The sequence below is a fragment of the Leucoraja erinacea genome, chromosome 21 (genome assembly GCF_028641065.1).
Source record: "Leucoraja erinacea ecotype New England chromosome 21, Leri_hhj_1, whole genome shotgun sequence".
NCBI classification, from domain to species: Eukaryota; Metazoa; Chordata; class Chondrichthyes; order Rajiformes; family Rajidae; genus Leucoraja; species Leucoraja erinaceus.
The window spans coordinates 32,935,710-32,958,220 of NC_073397.1; the positions used below are offsets into that span (position 1 = coordinate 32,935,710).

At 46.3% G+C, this 22,511-nt stretch overlaps 3 protein-coding genes and 7 non-coding genes across 29 annotated transcripts; all 10 read left to right on the forward strand.

The window, feature by feature from the left end:
* Positions 1-4,324: 4,324 nt before the first annotated feature.
* LOC129707496 (uncharacterized) lies at positions 4,325-22,206 on the forward strand. Of its 20 annotated transcripts, XM_055652584.1 has the most exons (12): positions 4,325-4,411; positions 5,512-5,577; positions 5,763-5,797; positions 8,548-8,600; positions 11,594-11,646; positions 11,832-11,866; positions 17,932-17,984; positions 20,401-20,453; positions 20,639-20,673; positions 21,177-21,229; positions 21,415-21,446; positions 22,126-22,206. In XM_055652584.1, exons 2-11 carry the CDS (start codon positions 5,528-5,530, stop codon positions 21,418-21,420), a joined length of 426 nt encoding a protein of 141 aa, XP_055508559.1. In that variant the 5' UTR covers positions 4,325-4,411; positions 5,512-5,527; the 3' UTR covers positions 21,421-21,446; positions 22,126-22,206. The 20 variants fall into 20 exon arrangements, with proteins under 20 accessions (XP_055508559.1, XP_055508558.1, XP_055508540.1 ...); XM_055652570.1 differs by lacking the exon at positions 4,325-4,411 and adding an exon at positions 8,786-8,817 and having other exon boundaries at positions 5,527-5,577; positions 21,415-22,206; XM_055652574.1 differs by lacking the exons at positions 4,325-4,411; positions 20,639-20,673; positions 21,177-21,229 and adding exons at positions 8,786-8,817; positions 14,617-14,669; positions 14,855-14,886 and having other exon boundaries at positions 5,549-5,577; positions 21,415-22,206.
* LOC129707598 (small nucleolar SNORD12/SNORD106) lies at positions 5,613-5,702 on the forward strand. The gene has a single exon (XR_008725208.1). It is a non-coding gene; the product is annotated as a small nucleolar SNORD12/SNORD106 (small nucleolar RNA).
* On the forward strand, positions 5,804-8,539 carry LOC129707495 (uncharacterized). The gene is made up of 3 exons (XM_055652563.1): positions 5,804-6,909; positions 6,940-7,961; positions 8,106-8,539. Exon 2 carries the CDS (start codon positions 7,032-7,034, stop codon positions 7,938-7,940), a length of 909 nt encoding a protein of 302 aa, XP_055508538.1. The 5' UTR covers positions 5,804-6,909; positions 6,940-7,031; the 3' UTR covers positions 7,941-7,961; positions 8,106-8,539.
* Positions 8,637-8,725, forward strand: LOC129707603 (small nucleolar SNORD12/SNORD106). The gene has a single exon (XR_008725212.1). It is a non-coding gene; the product is annotated as a small nucleolar SNORD12/SNORD106 (small nucleolar RNA).
* Positions 11,682-11,771, forward strand: LOC129707599 (small nucleolar SNORD12/SNORD106). Its single transcript, XR_008725209.1, has one exon. It is a non-coding gene; the product is annotated as a small nucleolar SNORD12/SNORD106 (small nucleolar RNA).
* LOC129707600 (small nucleolar SNORD12/SNORD106) lies at positions 14,705-14,794 on the forward strand. The gene has a single exon (XR_008725210.1). It is a non-coding gene; the product is annotated as a small nucleolar SNORD12/SNORD106 (small nucleolar RNA).
* On the forward strand, positions 14,893-17,925 carry LOC129707494 (uncharacterized). Its single transcript, XM_055652562.1, has 2 exons — positions 14,893-17,069; positions 17,214-17,925. The coding sequence occupies exon 1, from the start codon at positions 16,053-16,055 to the stop codon at positions 17,046-17,048; it is 996 nt and encodes a 331-aa protein (XP_055508537.1). The 5' UTR covers positions 14,893-16,052; the 3' UTR covers positions 17,049-17,069; positions 17,214-17,925.
* On the forward strand, positions 18,020-18,109 carry LOC129707602 (small nucleolar SNORD12/SNORD106). The gene has a single exon (XR_008725211.1). It is a non-coding gene; the product is annotated as a small nucleolar SNORD12/SNORD106 (small nucleolar RNA).
* Positions 20,489-20,578, forward strand: LOC129707596 (small nucleolar SNORD12/SNORD106). Its single transcript, XR_008725206.1, has one exon. It is a non-coding gene; the product is annotated as a small nucleolar SNORD12/SNORD106 (small nucleolar RNA).
* Positions 21,265-21,354, forward strand: LOC129707597 (small nucleolar SNORD12/SNORD106). Its single transcript, XR_008725207.1, has one exon. It is a non-coding gene; the product is annotated as a small nucleolar SNORD12/SNORD106 (small nucleolar RNA).
* Positions 22,207-22,511: the final 305 nt, after the last annotated feature.

Genomic DNA, 22,511 nt, shown 5'->3' on the forward strand with positions numbered 1-22,511 from the left:
CTGATTGTTACCACATTATTATCATTTATGATGACACCATTACAGATGATTGTCCAGCATGTAAATGTTAATAACTGCATTTTTCTAACAAGACTTTGTAAAATATATTACCCCCTGAGCAGTTTGAACAGTAACTGGATCTGTGGGTCTTTAGTTACTGGTTAAGGGGAAACAAATCACAACTCCCCTTTAACACAATAGAATCTTTCATTTGTATTCATCTTGATACTTTGCAGCGGAGGGTGATTTAGATCCTGATTTAATTTCCATACTTCATCCAATGCTCTCTAACAATTCTGACTATAGTTGTTCAGTTTGTTGACTGCTGAAAGCTTTTACCTAACTTTCCTCGCATTTTATCAGAAGCCCCCTGAAAAGCTACTGATGCGCTCTAATTTTGCTTCCATGTGTAAATCCAAGACATTCAACGTGCTCTTTTGAGTCTGGTTCTGGAGTTCAGACGAGCCCTATGATCTGGTTTTCAACTCTGCTTGATTGGCCAAACTACGGGGTCCAGTGGGTTAATCCAGCACTGTTCATAACCACACAACATCCCAACTTGGTTTGCAATGAGTTGTTTTTTGTCGTGTAGTGTTCTGTTTAAAGTTCTGATTCAATGGTAAATCTTGCTCAACTTTGGAAAAACTACCTGTCCAAAATTTAAATATAAGAATCTGCATTTGTATAGATAAAGCTTTTGTTTAATAACTTGTCTTAAAAATTTCACTTGCACAATTTATGTGTTTGTGTGAAGTGGGGTTAAATGCACATTGTTGCTTAAGTGATAAAAAAAAAAAGCACAAACCTTTGAAATGAATATGGCAATCCGTAAGATGAGGCATGCCCAGTTTAGTTTATTGTCAGGTGTACCGAGGTACAGTGAAAAGCTTATGTTGCGTGCAAACCAGTCACCAGAAAGTCAAAACATGATTACAATCGAGCAATTTACAGTGTATAGGTACATGATAAGGGAATAACATTTAGTGCAAGGTAAACAAAATGAAAACTTTGTAATGTTGTGACCAATGAAATCTTAATGCAATACGCTAAAGTCCCAAGAAGCTTAACCAAAATGGCTTAGTAACTTGAAGCATAATTATTTGCTAATATTACGGCACAATGGCAGAGTTGCTGCCTTACAGCGCTTGCAGCGCCGGAGACCCGGGTTCGACCCTGATTACGGGTGCTGTCTACAGAGTTTGTACGTTCTCCCTGTGACCTGCGTGGGTTTTCTCAGAGTTCTTAGGTTTTCTCCCACACTCCAAAGACGTGCAGGTATGTAAGTTAATTAGCTTGGTGTATGTGTAAATTGTCCCTAGTGTGTGCAGAGTAGTGTTAGTGTGCAGGGATTGCTGGTCGATGTGGACTCGGTGGGCTGAAGGGCCTATTTCTGAGCTGTATCTCTAAACTAAACTAAAATAGGCTTAGATCAAAAATAGTTTAAGGAATTATATCAAATATTTCTGTTGACAAGCCAAGGAAATTTATTAGATTATTTTGTCCTATCCTTGGATCTGGAAATGGAATGGGTTTATGGCTTAACAAGAAAACTTTCAGTTCAGCTTTAAACATTTTTCCTTTTGGACAAGTGTCAGAAGTAACGATTATTTCAGTGCCTTTTCTAATTCCTCCGCTGCTAAACCCATCCACTGTCATATGGCAGCAAGACCCGGACAACATCCAGGCCTGGACAGATGGGTGGCAAGGTGGTCTGAAGAAGGGTCTTGACCTGAAATGTCACCCATTCCTTCTCCAGATGCTGCCTGATGAGATATGAACACATTTTGGATATGGTGTTTCAAGTAGAACCATGATGCACAATAACAGGCCTTTTGGCCCACAATGTGCCAAGATAAACTAATCTCAAATTCCTGCATACGATCCATATCCTTCATTTATCTGGTGGGGAGTTGGAGGGAGGAAGGAATATCTCATCTTCCTTCACATGCCTATATGAACCTCTTAAAAGATGTAGGACTGGTGACTTTCAGAAGGCGTTCCATAATCGATGAAGTTGTAAGCTTTCAGTGAGATCAAAAGCCAAATGTATTTGCTGATGCTGTTGTCTGAGTTGAGTCGAGCTATCTACAGTTCTGTTGCTCTGGAACTTAAGGCAGTGGCCAGGACATATGATTGAAGTCTAGTTTCAACGGTGGGGGATTGAAGGGAGGAAGGAATATCTAATTTTCAGCACTAGAGAACAAACACTGGCCCATCCCTATTTAAAGTGGACGAGGGTTTGGCTTAGCATTGAGAATCGTTGATGCATTTCCCTGCCTGCCTATGGAACGAGGCATCTCCTACCTGAAGAAGGGTTCTGACCCGAAATGTCACCTCCTCCTATTCTCCAGAGATGCTGCCTTGCCTGCTTAGTTACTCCACAATTTTGTGTCTATCTTCGGTGCATTCCCGCAGCCAGACATCTTGCATTTTTTAATTGAGTGCAGGCTAGACAAGTATAATGCAAAAGTTGGACCACTTTTACAAAACAAAGTGCTGGAGCTACTCGGTGGGATAGGCAACATCTGTGGCGAACATGAATAAATGACGTTTCTGGTCAAGACAAATGATGAGCATCTGACAGCACTGGCCTATATTTGCTGGTGTTTAGAAGAATGAGGGGGGACCTCATTGAAACGTACAGAATAGTGAAAGGCTTGGATAGAGTGGATGTGGGGAGGATGTTTCCACTAGTGGGAGAGTCCAACACTAGAGGTCATAGACTCAGAATTAAAGGATGTTCTTTCAGGAAGGAGATGAGGAGGCATTTCTTTAGTCAGAGGGTATGAATCTGTGGTATTATTTGCCACAGAAGCCTATGGAGGCAAAGACAGTGGATATATTTAAGGCAGAGATAGATACATTCGTGATCAGTAGGGGTCTTGAATGTTCTGTGGAGGAGGCAGGAGAATGGGGTTAGAAGGGAGCGATAGATCAGTCATAATTGAATGGTGGAGAAGACTTGATGGGCCAATTGGCCTAATTATACTCTTCTGGTCTTAAGAAGACACTTTTGCAGCATTGTTTATCAACGTCCTCCGATGATGCTGCCTGATCTGCTGAATTAGTCCAGCACATTTTTTGTTCCTTGCGTCTCAAGTTTTGGTCTTTGTTTCAGATTTCAACATCTATAGTCCATTGTGTTTATTCCATTGCAGATACTAAAAATTGGGGTTTTCTGGCGCATAGACTGGAGAATGCAGATGCTGACATTTGGATCAAAACTCAGTCTCTTGAATCAATTAATTGCATTTGATTTTGCTCCAGATTCTAGCACCAGGTGTCTCTCAAGTCTATTGCATTAGATTTTACTCCAAAACTCCGAACTGCCTGGGTTGCACCAATAACTTTGTGCTTGCTTTGTATTTGTTTTTATTTATTGAACATTTTGTTTGTTGAAACGTGGAACAGTAGGTGCTGGTTTACACAAAAGGGCACAAAGTGCTGAAGTAATTCAGCAGGTCAGGCACTGGCAGCATGTCAAAACGTAGATACACGGATCTCGAGTCTTTGCATTGGATATTGCTCCAGATTCCAGCTTGACTATTGCATTGGACCTTGCTCCAGATTATAGCATCTGTCATCTATTGTCTCCACAGTATTGCATCTTGCTCCAGATTCCATCTTGACACTACAGCAATGGACCTTGCTCCATATTCCAGCTTCACTCTACTGCATGGGACATTGCTCCAAATTCAAGTTTGACCATACTACACTGGCAGAGAGACACAAAGTGCTGGACTAACTCAGCGGGACAGGCAGCATATCGGGATGGAAGAAATGGGTGGCGTGACCCGCTGTGTTATTCCAGCACTTTGTGTCCAACTTTGGTTTAAACCAGCATTCCCACACACTGCATGCACCTTGCTGCAGATTCCAGCCTCACTCTCTACTAATCTACTAACATGCACATTGTTGCAGATTCCAGCCTGACTCTACTACACTGCAGACCAACACAGAAAGCTGCAGAAACTTAGCATGAAAGATACTAGAGGAGCTCCTCTAGGTCTGAAGAAGGGTTTCGGCCCGAAACGTTGCCTATTTCCTTCGCTCCATAGATGCTGCTGCACCCGCTGAGTTTCTCCAGCTTTTTTGTGTAACCTCCTCTATTATAATTTGGGCAGCATCTCTGGAGAGACCACGTCACTGAGGGACGTCTCCGTGTCTATCACAGATAAGCCACACCCCTCATGAATGGTAATGAGATGAGGCGGCGATGTAAGGGGACGGCACATGCGCGAGGGGGCCATATAAGGGTACAGCGCATGCGTTAGCGGGGCATATGAGGGTACGGCGCATGCGTGAGGGGGGGGGGGGGGGGGGGGGGGGCTTATAAGGGTATGGCGCATGCGTGAGGGGGGCATATAAGCCGTTGCGCGGCGGCCATCGGTCTCTGTTGGTGGCGAGTGAGGTGAGTGGTGGTGCGGTCTCTCCCTCTCCCCCCTCCCTGTACACACACTACCCCCCCCCCCCCACACGCTCTTCCCCCCCTCACTGACTCTCTCCCCCACAAACTCTTCCCCCCCCCCACACACAACCTCCACACCCCCCCCCCCCCCCCCACACACACATTCTCCCGCTCTTCCCCCCCCCCCCTCTGTCTCCACGGTGGCGCAGCGCTAGAGTTGCCGCCTCACAGCGCCGGAGGAGACGCGGGTTCGATCCCGACCGACTCCGCCTGCTGGCTGCGTGGAGTTTGCACGCTCTCCCCGTGTCCCGCGTGGGTTTTCTCAGTTTCTTCCCACACACTCCACAAAGACGCGCGGGTTTCTAGATTGTCCTGGTATAAATGTGAACATTGTCGCTAGTAATGTGTAGGATAAAGATTCATGTAAGTGTGTGGAGATCGCAGGTCGGCGCGGACACGGTGGGCCGAAGGGCCCCTTTAACCGCGCTGTGTCTAAACTAAACTCTCTTCCCCGCCAATACTTCTGTTGCTTCATGCTGTTTGTGTTTTCTATGTTGATTTGTATTTAATAATTTTAAATGTACGCTTTCATATTGTTTAGTTAACTTTGATCCGCGTAGTTACTGGTTGCCCAATGCGAGATATCGAAGCGTAATGTTTAGCTTTAGTGATAAAGTTAAACATATGATATTTTTTAATATGCTATTATGCATTTTTATGTAATGTTGCACCTTGTCTGGACCTTGTGTCCGAAATAAAGTTAATTAAATTAAAGCGCGGAATCAGACCCTTCGGCCCACGCCGACCCGCACACAAATACTAGGCCGCGACTGTCCATTTTTTTACCAAAGCCAATTAACCTACAAACCTGCACGCCTTTGGAGTGTGGGACGAAACCGAAGCACCCGGGGAAAAACCCACGCGTTCACGGGGAGAATGTACAAATTCCGTACAGACAGCAGCCGAGGACAGGATCAATTAATGTCTTGCTGGACTTTGTGAATGGGCACATTTAGCTACTCGTGTTAGGTTACACTGTTAATGCTGGCTTTCTGCAGTGATTTCAATGAGGATTTTAAAAGTCAGTATTTGTCAATTCGCAGATAAACCACACCCCTCATGAATGGTAATGAGATGCGCATGTGGAGCAGTGGGTGCAGCCAGCTCAGGTACATTGCTAATTAATCCTTCAGCTAATCTTCTCAGTCTAGTAAATGATGTTGAAACTTTTTTCCCCGTCTTATCGATCATGCTGATTATGAGCAAATAAGCCAAATGTATCTGATGCTAGCAAAAACGTTGGTTAAATCTGGCACTTTTTTGAGTACAAACTGACCCGAGTTTACTTTTCCAGGTGTGAAGAGCTCCGAGAAACAGCTGCAGATCCAGGTAGGTGTTGGTACTTTTTTTGGGGGTGGGAATAGGTTAGTTACAGTGCCCTCTATAATGTTTGGGACAAAGACCCATCATTTATTTATTTGCCTCTACTCCACAATTTTGGATTTGTAATAGAAAAAAAATCACATGTGGTTAAATTGCACATTGTCAGATATTAACCATATATAACCATATAACAATTACAGCACGGAAACAGGCCATCTCGGCCCTACAAGTCCATCCCCTAGTCCCATCTACCTACACTCAGACCATAACCCTCCATTCCTTTCCCATCCATATCTATCCAATTTATTTTTGAAGGATAAAATCGAACCTCCACCATTTCCACTTGGAAGCTCATTCCACACAGCTACCACTCTGAGTAAAGAAGTTCCCCCTCATGTTGCCCCTAAGCATAAGATAAAGATGGCTGCAACATAGGCCTGGCACAGCATCACCTAGCCAGGCCTGTATTGCAGCCATCTTTATCTTATGCTTTTTTTGAATTTTTGGGACTTTTTATTTGCTGTGGAGGTCTTTCCTTGGCCTGCCAGTCCCTTTGCGATTAGTAAACTCGCCAGTGCTCTCTTTCTTCTTAATGATGTTCCAAACAGTTGATTTTGGTAAGACGAAGGTAGGGCTGATGTCTCTTTAACAGTTTTATTCTTCTTTCTCAGCCTTTCATTGGCACAACTTTGGCCCTCACTTTGATGCATAATTTTCTGCATAAATGTGCATTTTAACCACATGGTGATTTTTTTTCTCTTTCCTATTACAAATCTCAAATTGTGGAGCAGAGGCAAGTAAACAAATCATGGGCCTTTGTCCCAAACATTATGGAGGGCACTGTGTATCGATTGAGCTCTACCACACTGCAGAACAGCACAAAAAGCTGCAGTAACTCAGCGGTACAGGCAGCATCTCTAGAGAGACGTTGCTCTGTCTGTGACTAGCACAGAAGCCACACCACTCATGAATGAGTAGTAATGAGGCGGATATATAAGATTGCAGTGCATGTTTGATGGCCATATATGGTTATGGTGCATGCGTGTGGACTATATAAGGTCACGGCGCATGCGTGCGAACTATATAAGGTCACGGCGCATGCGTGGGGGCTATATAAGGTCACGGCGCATGCGTGCGAACTATATAAGGTCACGGCGCATGCACAAGGGCCATATAAAGGTTCCTGTGCAGGCGTGAGGGCTATATAAGCCGCAGCGCAGCGGCCATTGGTAGATTGGTGATGAGGAGGTGTGTTGGTGCGGTCTCTCATCTTCTCTCTATCCCTGCACTATCACCCTGCCTGCTCTCACTCTCTCCCTGCCTGCACTCACTCTCTCCCTGCCTGCACTCGCTTTCTCTCCCTGCCTGCTCTCTGTTTCTCCCACTCTTCACTCTCTCTCTCCCTGCCTGCACTCTCTCTCTCCCTGCCTGCTCTCTCTTTCTCCCTGCCTGCACTCTCTTTCTCCCACTCTTCACTCTCTCTCTCCCTGCCTGCACTCTCTCTCTCCCTGCCTGCACTCTCTCTCTCTCTCTCTCTCTCTCCCCCCTTCACACTCCCCGCACTCTCTCACTGCACTTCCACCACCGTAGTCTCTCACCATCTCCCCCGGGCCCCGAGATCTGCCTCCCCTGGCACTGCCTGGCCCGCTGTAGCTTCATGCTGTTTATGGAGCAGAGGCAATCATCCACGATGATTTTGTTGATTGTATTTAATAAAAGACTATATTTGACTTTGAAATTGTTTATTTTTATTAATCCATGTCGTATTGCTTGCTCAAGTGAGATCAGTGGAATAATGTTTAGCTTTAAGGCCCTGTCCCACTTGCGTGTCCTTGGCACGCAAATCACGAGCCTTCCTCGTCGCGTTGACGAGCACGGGCATCATGTGGCCGCACGGGGCAGGTCCACTGAGAAGCGCGGAGGGGTATGGAGTCGTGCGCGGTATCGCGGCGCTCCAAAATTTTGTAGTGAACAAAATCTTTGCGCGCCACCGGCCTGTCGCATAACTGACGGCCAAAGTGGGGCAGGCCCAAGACCCTGGCACGACGCAACGTCTCGCCTCCAAAAGCAGCTGAATCAAGCAAACGATCGCCGTTGCGGTCGGTATCCGCCCCCACTTCTACTCCCAGAGCGGGGCCAAGAAAATTGAAGATAGACACAAAATGCTGGAGTAACTCAGCGGGACCGGCAGCATCTCTGGAGAGAAGAAGGAATAGATGACGTTCGGGTCAAGATCCTTCTTTCAAATTGAAGAAGTCTCGACCCGAAACATCACCCATTGCTTCTCTCCAGATATGCTGCCGGTCCCGCTGAGTTAGTCCTGCATTTTGTGTCTATCGTCAAATGACGTCACGCGCACCAGAAGGCTGTGCGGGTGCATGAAGTCGCGCGTGACCGTCGAGTAATTGGCGTGCCAAGGACACGCAAGTGGGACAGGGGCTCAAGAGACAAAGCGCGGAAACGGGCCCTTGGCCCACCGAGTCCATGCCGACCCGCACATAAGTACTAGGTCGGGACAGTCACAATTTATTACCGAAGCCAATTGATCTACAAACCTAGACGTCTTTGTGTTATTTTGGTTTAGAAACGCAGTGCGGAAACGGAGTTACCCAGCATTTTGTGCGTATCTTTTTATAAACATCAATGCTGGCTTTCTGCAGTGAGTGTTTTTCTGAACAGCAGTGGTTTAAAATTGTACATCGTGATAGATTTAAAAATTGTGGTGAATTAAGTATGAATGTTGTCTTCCTGCATAGGGTGGATGCAGAAATGGATGTCACATGTGGAGCAGTGGGTGCAGCCAGCTCAGGTACATTGCTAATTAATCCTTCAGCTAATCTTCTCAGTGTAGTAAATGATGTTGAAACTTTTTTCCCCGTCTTATCGATAATGCTGATTATGAGCAAATAAGGCAAATGTATCTGATGCTAGCAAAGACATTGGTTAAATGTGGCACCTTTTTGAGTACGAACTGACTCGAGTTTACTTTTCCAGGTGTGAAGAGCGAGGAATAGCTGCAGATCCAGGTAGGTGTTGGTACTTTTATGGGGGGTGGGAATAGGTTAGTTACAGTGCCCTCTATAATGTTTGGGACAAAGACCCATCATTTATTTATTTGCGTCTCTACTCCACAATTTTGGATTTGTAATAGAAAAAAAATCACATGTGGTTAAATTGCACGTTGTCAGATATTAACCATATAACAATTACAGCACGGAAACAGGCCATCTCGGCCCTACAAGTCCATGCCGAACAATTATTTTCCCCTAGTCCCATCTACCTACACTCAGACCATAACCCTCCATTCCTTTCCCATCCATATACCTATCCAATTTATGTTTGAATGATAAAATCGAACCTGCCTCCACCACTTCCACTGGAAGCTCATTCCACACAGCTACCACTCTCTGAGTAAAGAAGTTCCCCCTCATGTCACCCCTAAACTTCTGTTCCTTAATTCTGAAGTCGTGTCCTCTTGTTTGAATCTTCCCTACTCTCAATGGGGAAAAGCTTGTCCACGTCAACTCTGTCTATCCCTCTCATCATTTTAAAGACCTCTATCAAAGTTTTATTCTTCTTTCTCAGTCTCATAATGGCTTCTTTGACTTTAAATTGGCACAACTTTGGCCCTCACTTTGATGCATCATTTTAATCACATGGTGATTTCTTTTTTCTCTTTCCTATTACAAGTCTCAAATTGTGGAGCAGAGGCAAGTAAACAAATCATGAGCCTTTGTCCCAAACATTATGGAGGGCACTGTATCGATCGAGCAGTACCACACTGCAGAACAGCACAAAAAGCTGCAGTAACTCAGCGGTACAGGCAGCAACTCTGGAGAGCCGTTGCTGTGTCTGTCTAGCACAGAAGCCACACCACTCATGAATGAGTAGTAATGAGGCGGATATATAAGATTGCAGTGCATGTTTGATGGCCATATATGGTTATGGCGCATGCGTGTGGATTATATAAGGTCACGGCGCATGCGTGTGAACTGTATAAGGTCACGGTGCATGCGTGGGGACTATATAAGGTCACGGCGCATGCGTGTGAACTGTATAAGGTCACGGTGCATGCGTGGGGACTATATAAGGTCACGGCGCATGCGTGGCGGCTATATAAGGTCACGGCGCATGCACAAGGGCCATATAAGGGGGCGGCGCATGCACAAGGGCCATATACGGGTTCCTGTGCAGGCGTGAGGCGGCTATATAAGCCGCAGCGCAGCGGCCATTGGTAGATTGGTGATGAGGAGGTGTGTTGGTGCGGTCTCTCATCTTCTCTCTATCCCTGCACTATTGCCATGCCTGCTCTCACTCTCTCCCTGCCTGCTCTCACTCTCTCCCTGCCTGCTCTCACTCTCTCCCTGCCTGCTCTCACTCTCTCCCTGCCTGCTCTCACTCTCTCCCTGCCTGCACTCACTCTCTCTCCCTGCCTGCTCTCTCTCTTCTCCCTGCCTGCACTCTCTTTCTCCCTGCCTGCACTCTCTCTCTCCCTGCCTGCACTCTCTTTCTCCCACTCTTCACTCTCTTTCTCCCTGCCTGCACTCTCTCTCTCCCTGCCTGCACTCTCTCTCTCTCTCTCTCTCTCCCCCCTTCACACTCCCCGCACTCTCTCACTGCACTTCCACCACCCTAGTCTCTCACCATCTCCCCCGGGCCCCGAGATCTGCCTCCCCCGGCACTGCCTGGCCCGCTGTAGCTTCATGCTGTTTATGGAGCAGAGGCAATCATCCACGATGATTTTGTTGATTGTATTTAATAAAAGACTATATTTGACTTTGAAATTGTTTATTTTTATTAATCCATGTGGTATTGCTTGCTCAAGTGAGATCAGTGGAATAATGTTTAGCTTTAAGGCCCTGTCCCACTTGCGTGTCCTTGGCACGCAAATCACGAGCCTTCCTCATCGCGTTGACGAGCACGGGCATCATGTGGCCGCACGAGGCAGGTCCACTGAGAAGCGCGGAGGGGTATGGAGTCGTGCGCGGTATCGCGGCGCTGCAAAATTTTGTAGTGAACAAAATCTTTGAGCGCCACCGGCCTGTCGCATAACTGACGGCCAAAGTGGGGCAGGCCCAAGACCCTGGCACGACGCAACGTCTCGCCTCCAAAAGCAGCTGAATCAAGCAAACGATCGCCGTTGCGGTCGGTATCCGCCCCCACTTCTACTCCCAGAGCGGGGCCAAGAAAATTGAAGATAGACACAAAATGCTGGAGTAACTCAGCGGGACCGGCAGCATCTCTGGAGAGAAGAAGGAATAGATGACGTTCGGGTCAAGATCCTTCTTTCAAATTGAAGAAGTCTCGACCCGAAACGTCACCCATTGCTTCTCTCCAGATATGCTGCCGGTCCCGCTGAGTTAGTCCTGCATTTTGTGTCTATCGTCAAATGACGTCACGCGCACCAGAAGGCTGTGCGGGTGCATGAAGTCGCGCGTGACCGTCGAGTAATTGGCGTGCCAAGGACACGCAAGTGGGACAGGGGCACAAGAGACAAAGCGCGGAAACGGGCCCTTGGCCCACCGAGTCCACGCCGACCCGCACATAAGTACTAGGTCAGGACAGTCACAATTTATTACCGAAGCCAATTGATCTACAAACCTAGACGTCTTTGTGTTATTTTGGTTTAGAAACGCAGTGCGGAAACGGAGTTACCCAGCATTTTGTGCGTATCTTTTTATAAACATCAATGCTGGCTTTCTGCAGTGAGTGTTTTTCTGAACAGCAGTGGTTTAAAATTGTACATCGTGATAGATTTAAAAATTGTGGTGAATTAAGTATGAATGTTGTCTTCCTGCATAGGGTGGATGCAGAAATGGATGTCACATGTGGAGCAGTGGGGGCAGGCAGCTCAGGTACATTGCTAATTAATCCTTCAGCTAATCTTCTCAGTCTAGTAAATGATGTTGAAACTTTTTTCCCCGTCTTATCGATCATGCTGATTATGAGCAAATAAGCCAAATGTATCTGATGCTAGCAAAGACATTGGTTAAATGTGGCACCTTTTTGAGAACGAACTGACTCGAGTTTACTTTTCCAGGTGTGAAGAGCTCCGAGAAACAGCTGCAGATCCAGGTAGGTGTTGGTACTTTTTTTGGGGGTGGGAATAAGTTAGTTACAGTGCCCTCTATAATGTTTGGGACAAAGACCCATCATTTATTTATTTGCCTCTACTCCACAATTTTGGATTTGTAATAGAAAAATAATCACATGTGGTTAAATTGCGCATTGTCAGATATTAACCATATATAACCATATAACAATTACAGCACGGAAACAGGCCATCTCGGCCCTACAAGTCCATCCCCTAGTCCCATCTACCTACACTCAGACCATAACCCTCCATTCCTTTCCCATCCATATACCTATCCAATTTATTTTTGAATGATAAAATCGAACCTCCACCACTTCCACTTGGAAGCTCATTCCACACAGCTACCACTCTCTGAGTAAAGAAGTTCCCCCTCATGTTGCCCCAAAGCATAAGATAAAGATGGCTGCCACATAGGCCTGGCACAGCATCACCTAGCCAGGCCTGTATTGCAGCCATCTTTATCTTATGCTTTTTTTGAGTGTTTGGGAATTTTTATTTGCTGTGGAGGTCTTTCCTTGGCCTGCCAGTCCCTTTGCGATTAGTAAACTCGCCAGTGCTCTCTTTCTTCTTAATGATGTTCCAAACAGTTGATTTTGGTTAGACGAAGGTAGGGCTGATGTCTCTTTAACAGTTTTATTCTTCTTTCTCAGCCTTTCATTGGCACAACTTTGGCCCTCACTTTGATGCATAATTTTCTGCATAAATGTGCATTTTAACCACATGGTGATTTTTTTTCTCTTTCCTATTACAAATCTCAAATTGTGGAGCAGAGGCAAGTAAACAAATCATGGGCCTTTGTCCCAAACATTATGGAGGGCACTGTGTATCGATTGAGCTCTACCACACTGCAGAACAGCACAAAAAGCTGCAGTAACTCAGCGGTACAGGCAGCATCTCTAGAGACGTTGCTCTGTCTGTGACTAGCACAGAAGCCACACCACTCATGAATGAGTAGTAATGAGGCGGATATATAAGATTGCAGTGCATGTTTGATGTCCATATATGGTTATGGCGCATGTGTGTGGACTATATAAGGTCACGGCGCATGCGTGCGAACTATATAAGGTCACGGCGCTTGCGTGGGGGCTATATAAGGTCACGGCGCATGCACAAGGGCCATATACGGGTTCCTGTGCAGGCGTGAGGGCTATATAAGCCGCAGCGCAGCGGCCATTGGTAGATTGGTGATGAGGAGGTGTGTTGGTGCGGTCTCTCATCTTCTCTCTATCCCTGCACTATCGCCCTGCCTGCACTCACTCTCTCCCTGCCTGCACTCACTCTCTCCCTGCCTGCATTCGCTCTCTCTCTCTCCCAGCCTGCACTCTCTTTCTCCCTGCCTGCACTCTCTTTCTCCCACTCTTCACTCTCTTTCTCCCTGCCTGCACTCTCTCTCCCTGCCTGCACTCTCTCTCTCCCTGCCTGCACTCTCTCTCTCCCAGCCTGCACTCTCTTTCTCTCACTCTCTTTCTCCCACTCTTCACTCTCTCTCTCCCTGCCTGCACTCTCTCTCTCTCTCTCTCTCTCCCCCCTTCACACTCCCCGCACTCTCTCACTGCACTTCCACCACCGTAGTCTCTCACCATCTCCCCCGGGCCCCGAGATCTGCCTCCCCCGGCACTGCCTGGCCCGCTGTAGCTTCATGCTGTTTATGGAGCAGAGGCAATCATCCGCGGTGATTTTGTTGATTGTATTTAATAAAAGACTATATTTGACTTTGAAATTGTTTATTTTTATTAATCCATGTGGTGTTGCTTGCTCAAGTGAGATCAGTGGAATAATGTTTAGCTTTAAGGCCCTGTCCCACTTGCGTGTCCTTGGCACGCAAATCACGAGCCTTCCTCATCGCGTTGACGAGCACGGGCATCATGTGGCCGCACGGGGCAGGTCCACTGAGAAGCGCGGAGGGGTATGGAGTCGTGCGCGGTATCGCGGCGCTCCAAAATTTTGTGGTGAACAAAATCTTTGCGCGCCACCGGCCTGTCGCATAACTGACGTCCAAAGTGGGGCAGGCCCAAGACCCTGGCACGACGCAACGTCTCGCCTCCAAAAGCAGCTGAATCAAGCAAACGATCGCCGTTGCGGTCGGTATCCGCCCCCACTTCTACTCCCAGAGCGGGGCCAAGAAAATTGAAGATAGACACAAAATGCTGGAGTAACTCAGCGGGACCGGCAGCATCTCTGGAGAGAAGAAGGAATAGATGACGTTCGGGTCAAGATCCTTCTTTCACATTGAAGAAGTCTCGACCCGAAACGTCACCCAGTGATCCAGATATGCTGCCGGTCCCGCTGAGTTAGTCCTGCATTTTGTGTCTATCGTCAAATGACGTCACGCGCACCAGAAGGCTGTGCGGGTGCATGAAGTCGCGCGTGACCGTCGAGTAATTGGCGTGCCAAGGACACGCAAGTGGGACGGGCACAAGAGACAAAGCGCGGAAACGGGCCCTTGGCCCACCGAGTCCACGCCGACCCGCACATAAGTACTAGGTCGGGATAGTCACAATTTATTACCGAAGCCAATTGATCTACAAACCTAGACGTCTTTGTGTTATTTTGGTTTAGAAACACAGTGCAGAAACGGAGTTACCCAGCATTTTGTGCGTATCTTTTTATAAACATCAATGCTGGCTTTCTGCAGTGAGTGTTTTTCTGAACAGCAGTGGTTTAAAATTGTACATCGTGATAGATTTAAAAATTGTGGTGAATTAAGTATGAATGTTGTCTTCCTGCATAGGGTGGATGCAGAAATGGATGTCACCTGTGGAGCAGTGGGGGCAGGCAGCTCAGGTACATTGCTAATTAATCCTTCAGCTAATCTTCTCAGTCTAGTAAATGATGTTGAAACTTTTTTCCCCGTCTTATCGATCATGCTGATTATGAGCAAATAAGCCAAATGTATCTGATGCTAGCAAAGACATTGGTTAAATCTGGCACCTTTTTGAGTACGAACTGACTCGAGTTTACTTTTCCAGGTGTGAAGAGCGAGGAATAGCTGCAGAGCCAGGTAGGTGTTGGTACTTTTATGGGGGTGGGAATAGGTTAGTTACAGTGCCCTCTATAATGTTTGGGACAAAGACCCATCATTTATTTATTTCCCTCTCTACTCCACAATTTTGGATTTGTAATAGAAAGAAAATCACACGTGGTTAAATTGCACATTGTCAGATATTAACCATATATAACCATATAACAATTACAGCACGGAAACAGGCCATCTCGGCCCTACAAGTCCATGCCGAACAATTATTTTCCCCTAGTCCCATCTACCTACACTCAGACTATAACCCTCCATTCCTTTCCCATCCATATACCTATCCAATTTATTTTTGAATGATAAATTCGAACCTTCCTCCACCACGTCCACTGGAAGCTCATTCCACACAGCTACCACTCTCTGAGTAAAGAAGTTCCCCCTCATGTCACCCCTAAACTTCTGTTCCTTAATTCTGAAGTCGTGTCCTCTTGTTTGAATCTTCCCTACTCTCAATGGGGAAAAGCTTGTCCACGTCAACTCTGTCTATCCCTCTCATCATTTTAAAGACCTCTATCAAAGTTTTATTCTTCTTTCTCAGTCTCATAATGGCTTCTTTGACTTTAAATTGGCACAACTTTGGCCCTCACTTTGATGCATCATTTTAATCACATGGTGATTTCTTTTTTCTCTTTCCTATTACAAATCTCAAATTGTGGAGCAGAGGCAAGTAAACAAATCATGAGCCTTTGTCCCAAACATTATGGAGGGCACTGTATCGATCGAGCAGTACCACACTGCAGAACAGCACAAAAAGCTGCAGTAACTCAGCGGTACAGGCAGCAACTCTGGAGAGACGTTGCTGTGTCTGTCTAGCACAGAAGCCACACCACTCATGAATGAGTAGTAATGAGGCGGATATATAAGATTGCAGTGCATGTTTGATGGCCATATATGGTTATGGCGCATGCGTGTGGACTATATAAGGTCACGGCGCATGCGTGGGGACTATATAAGGTCACGGCGCATGCGTGGGGACTATATAAGGTCACGGCGCATGCATGGGGACTATAAGGTCACGGCGCATGCACAAGGGCCATATAAGGGGGCGGCGCATGCACAAGGGCCATATAAAGGTTCCTGCGCGGGCGTGAGACGGCTATATAAGCCGCAGCGCAGCGGCCATTGGTAGATTGGTGATGAGGAGGTGTGTTGGTGCGGTCTCATCTTCTCTCTTTCCCTGCACTATCGCCCTGCCTGCTCTCACTCTCTCTCCCTGCCTGCACTCGCTCTCTCCCTGCCTGCACTTGCTCTCTCTCCCTGCCTGTACTCACTCTCTCTCCCTGCCTGCTCTCTCTTTCTCCCTGCCTGCACTCTCTTTCTCCCACTCTTCACTCTCTTTCTCCCTGCCTGCTCTCTCTTTCTCCCTGCCTGCACTCTCTTTCTCCCACTCTTCACTCTCTTTCTCCCTGCCTGCTCTCTTTCTCCCTGCCTGCACTCTCTTTCTCCCACTCTTCACTCTCTCTCTCCCTGCCTGCACTCTCTCTCTCTCTCTCTCTCTCTCTCTCTCTCTCTCTCCCTCTCTCTCCCCCCTTCACACTCCCCGCACTCTCTCACTGCACTTCCACCACCGTAGTCTCTCACCATCTTCCCCGGGCCCCGAGATCTGCCTCCCCCGGCACTGCCTGGCCCGCTGTAGCTTCATGCTGTTTATGGAGCAGAGGCAATCATCCACGATGATTTTGTTGATTGTATTTAATAAAAGGCTATATTTGACTTTGAAATTGTTTATTTTTATTAATCCATGTGGTATTGCTTGCTCAAGTGAGATCAGTGGAATAATGTTTAGCTTTAAGGCCCTGTCCCACTTGCGTGTCCTTGGCACGCAAATCACGGGCCTTCCTCATCGCGTTGACGAGCACGGGCATCATGTGGCCGCACGGGGCAGGTCCACTGAGAAGCGCGGAGGGGTATGGAGTCGTGCGCGGTATCGCGGCGCTCCAAAATTTTGTAGTGAACAAAATCTTTGCGCGCCACCGGCCTGTCGCATAACTGACGGCCAAAGTGGGGCAGGCCCAAGACCCTGGCACGACGCAACGTCTCGCCTCCAAAAGCAGCTGAATCAAGCAAACGATCGCCGTTGCGGTCGGTATCCGCCCCCACTTCTACTCCCAGAGCGGGGCCAAGAAAATTGAAGATAGACACAAAATGCTGGAGTAACTCAGCGGGACCGGCAGCATCTCTGGAGAGAAGAAGGAATAGATGACGTTCGGGTCAAGATCCTTCTTTCACATTGAAGAAGTCTCGACCCGAAACGTCACCCATTGCTTCTCTCCAGATATGCTGCCGGTCCCGCTGAGTTAGTCCTGCATTTTGTGTCTATCGTCAAATGACGTCACGCGCACCAGAAGGCTGTGCGGGTGCATGAAGTCGCGCGTGACCGTCGAGTAATTGGCGTGCCAAGGACACGCAAGTGGGACAGGGGCACAAGAGACAAAGCGCGGAAACGGGCCCTTGGCCCACCGTGTCCACGCCGACCCGCACATAAGTACTAGGTCGGGACAGTCACAATTTATTACCGAAGCCAATTGATCTACAAACCTAGACGTCTTTGTGTTATTTTGGTTTAGAAACACAGTGCGGAAACGGAGTTACCCAGCATTTTGTGCGTATCTTTTTATAAACATCAATGTGCTTAACTACAAAATTCATCTTTGCCACATAACGGCTAGAGTGAAACTTTGGTGAGATTTAAATAGTAGATTGCGAAGCTCATGTCAAATGGTTGAGAGTTGTCATTTGGTTTCATCTTCAATCAACTGTGGCAGATGTTTGGATTATTTGGTTACTGATTCTAGAGACTTTGGAGATTGATGAACAATGGAGCAGATTGATGTCTTGCTGGACTTTGGGAATGGGCACATTTAGCCACTCGTGTTAGGCTACACTGTTAATGCTGGCTTTCTGCAGTGAGTGTTTTCAATGAGTTTTTTCTGAACAGCAGTGGTTTAAAATTGTACATCGTGATAGATTTAAAAATTGTGGTGAATTAAGTATGAATGTTGTCTTCCTGCACAGGGTGGATGCAGAAATGGATGTCACATGTGGAGCAGTGGGTGCAGCCAGCTCAGGTACATTGCTAATTAATCCTTCAGCTAATCTTCTCAGTCTAGTAAATGATGTTGAAACTTTTTTCCCCGTCTTATCGATCATGCTGATTATGAGCAAATAAGCCAAATGTATCTGATGCTAGCAAAGACATTGGTTAAATCTGGCACCTTTTTGAGTACGAACTGACTCAAGTTTATTTTTTCAGGCGTGAAGAGCGAGGAATAGCTGCAGATCCAGGTAGGTGTTGGTACTTTTATGGGGGGTGGGAATAGGTTAGTTACAGTGCCCTCTATAATGTTTGGGTCAAAGACCCATCATTTATTTATTTGCCTCTCTACTCCACAATTTTGGATTTGTAATGGAAAAAAAATCACATGTGGTTAAATTGCACATTGTCAGATATTAACCATATATAACCATATAACAATTACAGCACGGAAACAGGCCATCTCGGCCCTACAAGTCCATGCCGAACAATTATTTTCCCCTAGTCCCATCTACTTACACTCAGACCACAACCCTCCATTCCTTTCCCATCCATATACCTATCCAATTTATTTTTGAATGATAAAATCGAACCTGCCTCCACCACTTCCACTCATTCCGCACAGCTACCACTCTCTGAGTAAAGAAGTTCCCCCTCATGTTACCCCTAAACTTCTGTTCCTTAATTCTGAAGTCATGTCCTCTTGTTTGAATCTTCCCTACTCTCAATGGGAAAAGCTTGTCCACGTCAAGTCTGTCTATCCCTCTCGTCATTTTAAAGACCTCTATCAAAGTTTTATTCTTCTTTCTCAGTCTCATAATGGCTTCTTTGACTTTCATTGGCACAACTTTGGCCCTCACTTTGATGCATCATTTTAACCACATGGTGATTTCTTTTTTCTCTTTCCTATTACAAATCTCAAATTGTGGAGCAGAGGCAAGTAAACAAATCACGGGCCTTTGTCCCAAACATTATGGAGGGCACTGTATCGATCGAGCAGTACCACACTGCAGAACAGCACAAAAAGCTGCAGTAACTCAGCGGTACAGGCAGCAACTCTGGAGAGACGTTGCTGTGTCTGTCTAGCACAGAAGCCACACCACTCATGAATGAGTAGTAATGAGGCGGATATATGATTGCAGTGCATGTTTGATGGCCATATATAGTTATGGCGCATGCGTGTGGACTATATAAGGTCACGGCGCATGCGTGTGAACTATATAAGGTCACGGCGCATGCGTGGGGACTATATAAGGTCACGGCGCATGCGTGGGGACTATATAAGGTCACGGCGCATGCACAAGGGCCATATAAGGGGGCGGCGCATGCACAAGGGCCATATAAGGGGGCGGCGCATGCACAAGGGCCATATACGGGTTCCTGTGCAGGCGTGAGGCGGCTATATAAGCCGCAGCGCAGCGGCCATTGGTAGATTGGTGATGAGGAGGTGTGTTGGTGCGGTCTCTCATCTTCTCTCTATTTCTCTCTCCCTGCACTATCACCCTGCCTGCTCTCACTCTCTCGCCCTGCCTGCACTCACTCTCTTTCTCCCTGCCTGCACTCTCTTTCTCCCTGCCTGCACTCTTTCTCCCTGCCTGCACTCTCTTTCTCCCTGCCTGCACTCTTTCTCCCTGCCTGCACTCTCTCTCTCCCCCTGCCTGCACTCTCTCTCTCTCCCCCCTTCACACTCCCCGCACTCTCTCACTGCACTTCCACCACCGTAGTTTCTCACCATCTCCCCCGGGCCCAGAGATCTGCCTCCCCTGGCACTGCCTGGCCCGCTGTAGCTTCATGCTGTTTATGGAGCAGAGGCAATCATCCACGATGATTTTGTAAAAAGCCATTTTGTTGATTGTATTTAATAAAAGACTATTTTGACTTTGAAATTGTTTTTTTTTTTTTAATCCACATGGTATTGCTTGCTCAAGTGAGATCAGTGGAATAATGTTTAGCTTTAAGTCCAACTTGCTGTCCTTGGCACACGCAAATTACGAGATAGCGTTGACGAGCACGGGCATCATGTGGCCGCGCGGGGCCGGTCCCACTGAGAAGCGCGGAGGGGTATGGAGTCGTGTGCGGTATCGCGGTGCTCTGAAATTTTGTAGTGAACAAAATCTTTGTGCGCCACCGGCCTCTCGTGTAACTGACGGTCAAAGTGGGACAGGCCCAAGACCCTGGCGCGACGCAACGTCTCACCTCCAAAAGCATTCCCAAAGTCCACCAAGACATCAATCTGTTCCATTGTGAGTGAAACTTTGGTGAAATTTAAATAGTTGATTGCGAAGTTCATGTCAAATGGTTGGGGGTTGTCATTTGGTTTCCTGCTGGCTTCCTGCAGTGATTTCAATCAGTGTTTTTTCTGAACAGCAGTGGTTTAAAATTGTACATTGTGGCGGATTTAAAAAAAAATCAAGTAGTCAATTAAGTATGAATGTTGTCTTCCTGCACAGGGTGGATGCAGAAATGGATGGCACATGTGGAGCAGTGGGTGCAGGCAGCTCAGGTACGTTGATAACTAATCCGTCGGCTAATTTTCTTATTCTAGTAAATGATGTTGAAACTTTTTTCCCCGTCTTATCGATCATGCTGATGTTGAGCAAATAAGCCAAATGTATCTGATGCTAGCAAAGACATTGGTTAAATCTGGCACCTTTTTGTGTACGAACTGACCCGAGTTTACTTTTCCAGGAGTGAAGAGCTGCGAGGAACAGCTGCAGATCCAGGTAGGTTCTTTTTTGGGGATGGGAATAGGTTCCTTACAGCGCCCTCCATGATGTTTGGGACAAAGGCCCATCATTTATTTATTTGCCTCTACTTCACAATTTGAGATTTGTTATAGAAAAAAAATCACATGTGGTTTCAGTGCACATTGTCCGATTTTAATAAAGGCCATTTTTATACATTTTGGTTTCACCATGTAGAAATTACAGCAATGTTTATACGTAGTCCCGTCATTTCAGGGCACCATAATATTTGGGAAACAGCAATGTCATGTAAATTAAAGTAGTCATGTTCAGTATTATGTCCCATATCCTTTGTTTGCAATGAAGAGTGTTTCTGATCTGTCGGACAGGTGTTTGGGGATTTTTCTTTATAAATAGAGAGAATTCTTCTGTCATCAGATGTGGAGGTCTTCCTTGGCCTGCACTGAAGTCCGTTTGCGTACATTGTGAAGGATTTAAAATTCAAGTTGTAAATTAAGTAAGAATGTTGTCTTCCTGCACAGGGTGGATGCAGAAATGGATGGCACATGTGGAGCAGTGGGTGCAGGCAGCTCAGGTACGTTGATAATTAATCCGTCAGCTAATCTTCTTATTCTAGTAAATGATGTTGAAACTTTTTTCCCCGTCTTATCGATCATGCTGATTATGAGCAAATAAGCCAAATGTATCTGATGCTAGCAAAGACATTGGTTAAATCTGGCACCTTTTTGTGTACAAACTGACCCGAGTTTACTTTTCCAGGTGTGAAGAGCGAGGAATAGCTGCAGATCCAGGTAGGTGTTGGTACTTTTTTGGGGGTGGGGAGATGGGTTCCTTATTTCGAGCTCTCATCACTTATTCCAACCAGGCAATTATCTCCACTTTACTAGTAGTTCACAATTTTGTTGTTTTATTGTCCAATTATAAATATTATTTTGAAATTCTAGTGATAAATAAATTGTGTATTTCCTTCCACTACCGTATGGCCTGCTCTACTTCTCCAGTAATTCATTTTTTGAGCATGTCACGAGTAGACACCATTTTAGTGATTACATGATACTTCTTTCCCAAGTCCAAAGTTTAAGAGGAGATCGACAGAATTGTAATACAGACAACATGTTGATAGCTATTTGAGATAGTCACCAATTATCTGAAGGTGGGTCCTGACCTGAAGCGTCGCCTCTCCATATTCTCCAAGGATCCTGCCTGTCTCGCTGAGTTACTCCAGCTCCTTGTGTCCTGGAAATGCCTCAAATGGTTTAAAGGCCATGGTTTGAGTTGCTGCATGATTTTGATATATTGGTCTGAGATTCAGGAATGTTTGCGGGGTGCATGATGGGGTACCAGACACATCCAAGGTGAATGAGAGAACAGTGGTCCCCTTCTGTTGTTTTTGAATGATGACCATCAAATTGAATGACTATTCTAATTATCTGTGTATTTTTGTTCTGAACCTTTTTCTTTTGTTTACAGAGTTGAAGCTTTCAAGAGACAATGAATTTGCGTTTGATCTCGCAAGATGTACATTTCAAATAAATGTTTTGCTTTCCTAAATTCTTTGAATATGACTTCAAATTATTGCTGGAGTGTCAAATGTCTGCATTTCAATTTACGTACTTGGTCATGCTTGCAAGTATGGCGAGGTACAGGCACCATGAACGTTTTACTTGCAGCAGTGTCACAGGCAGCCTTGGGCAATACATCCCACCCACTGTCTTGGATAATTTTTGTAAGCACAACTGGAAAAGTAGTACAAAGTGGTGCACAGATGTCTGATGCTGAAATGGGGGATTGAGCAGGTCATAAGTGATGGGAGCAGAATTCAATTATGGCTGATCTATCTCTCCCTCCTAACCCCA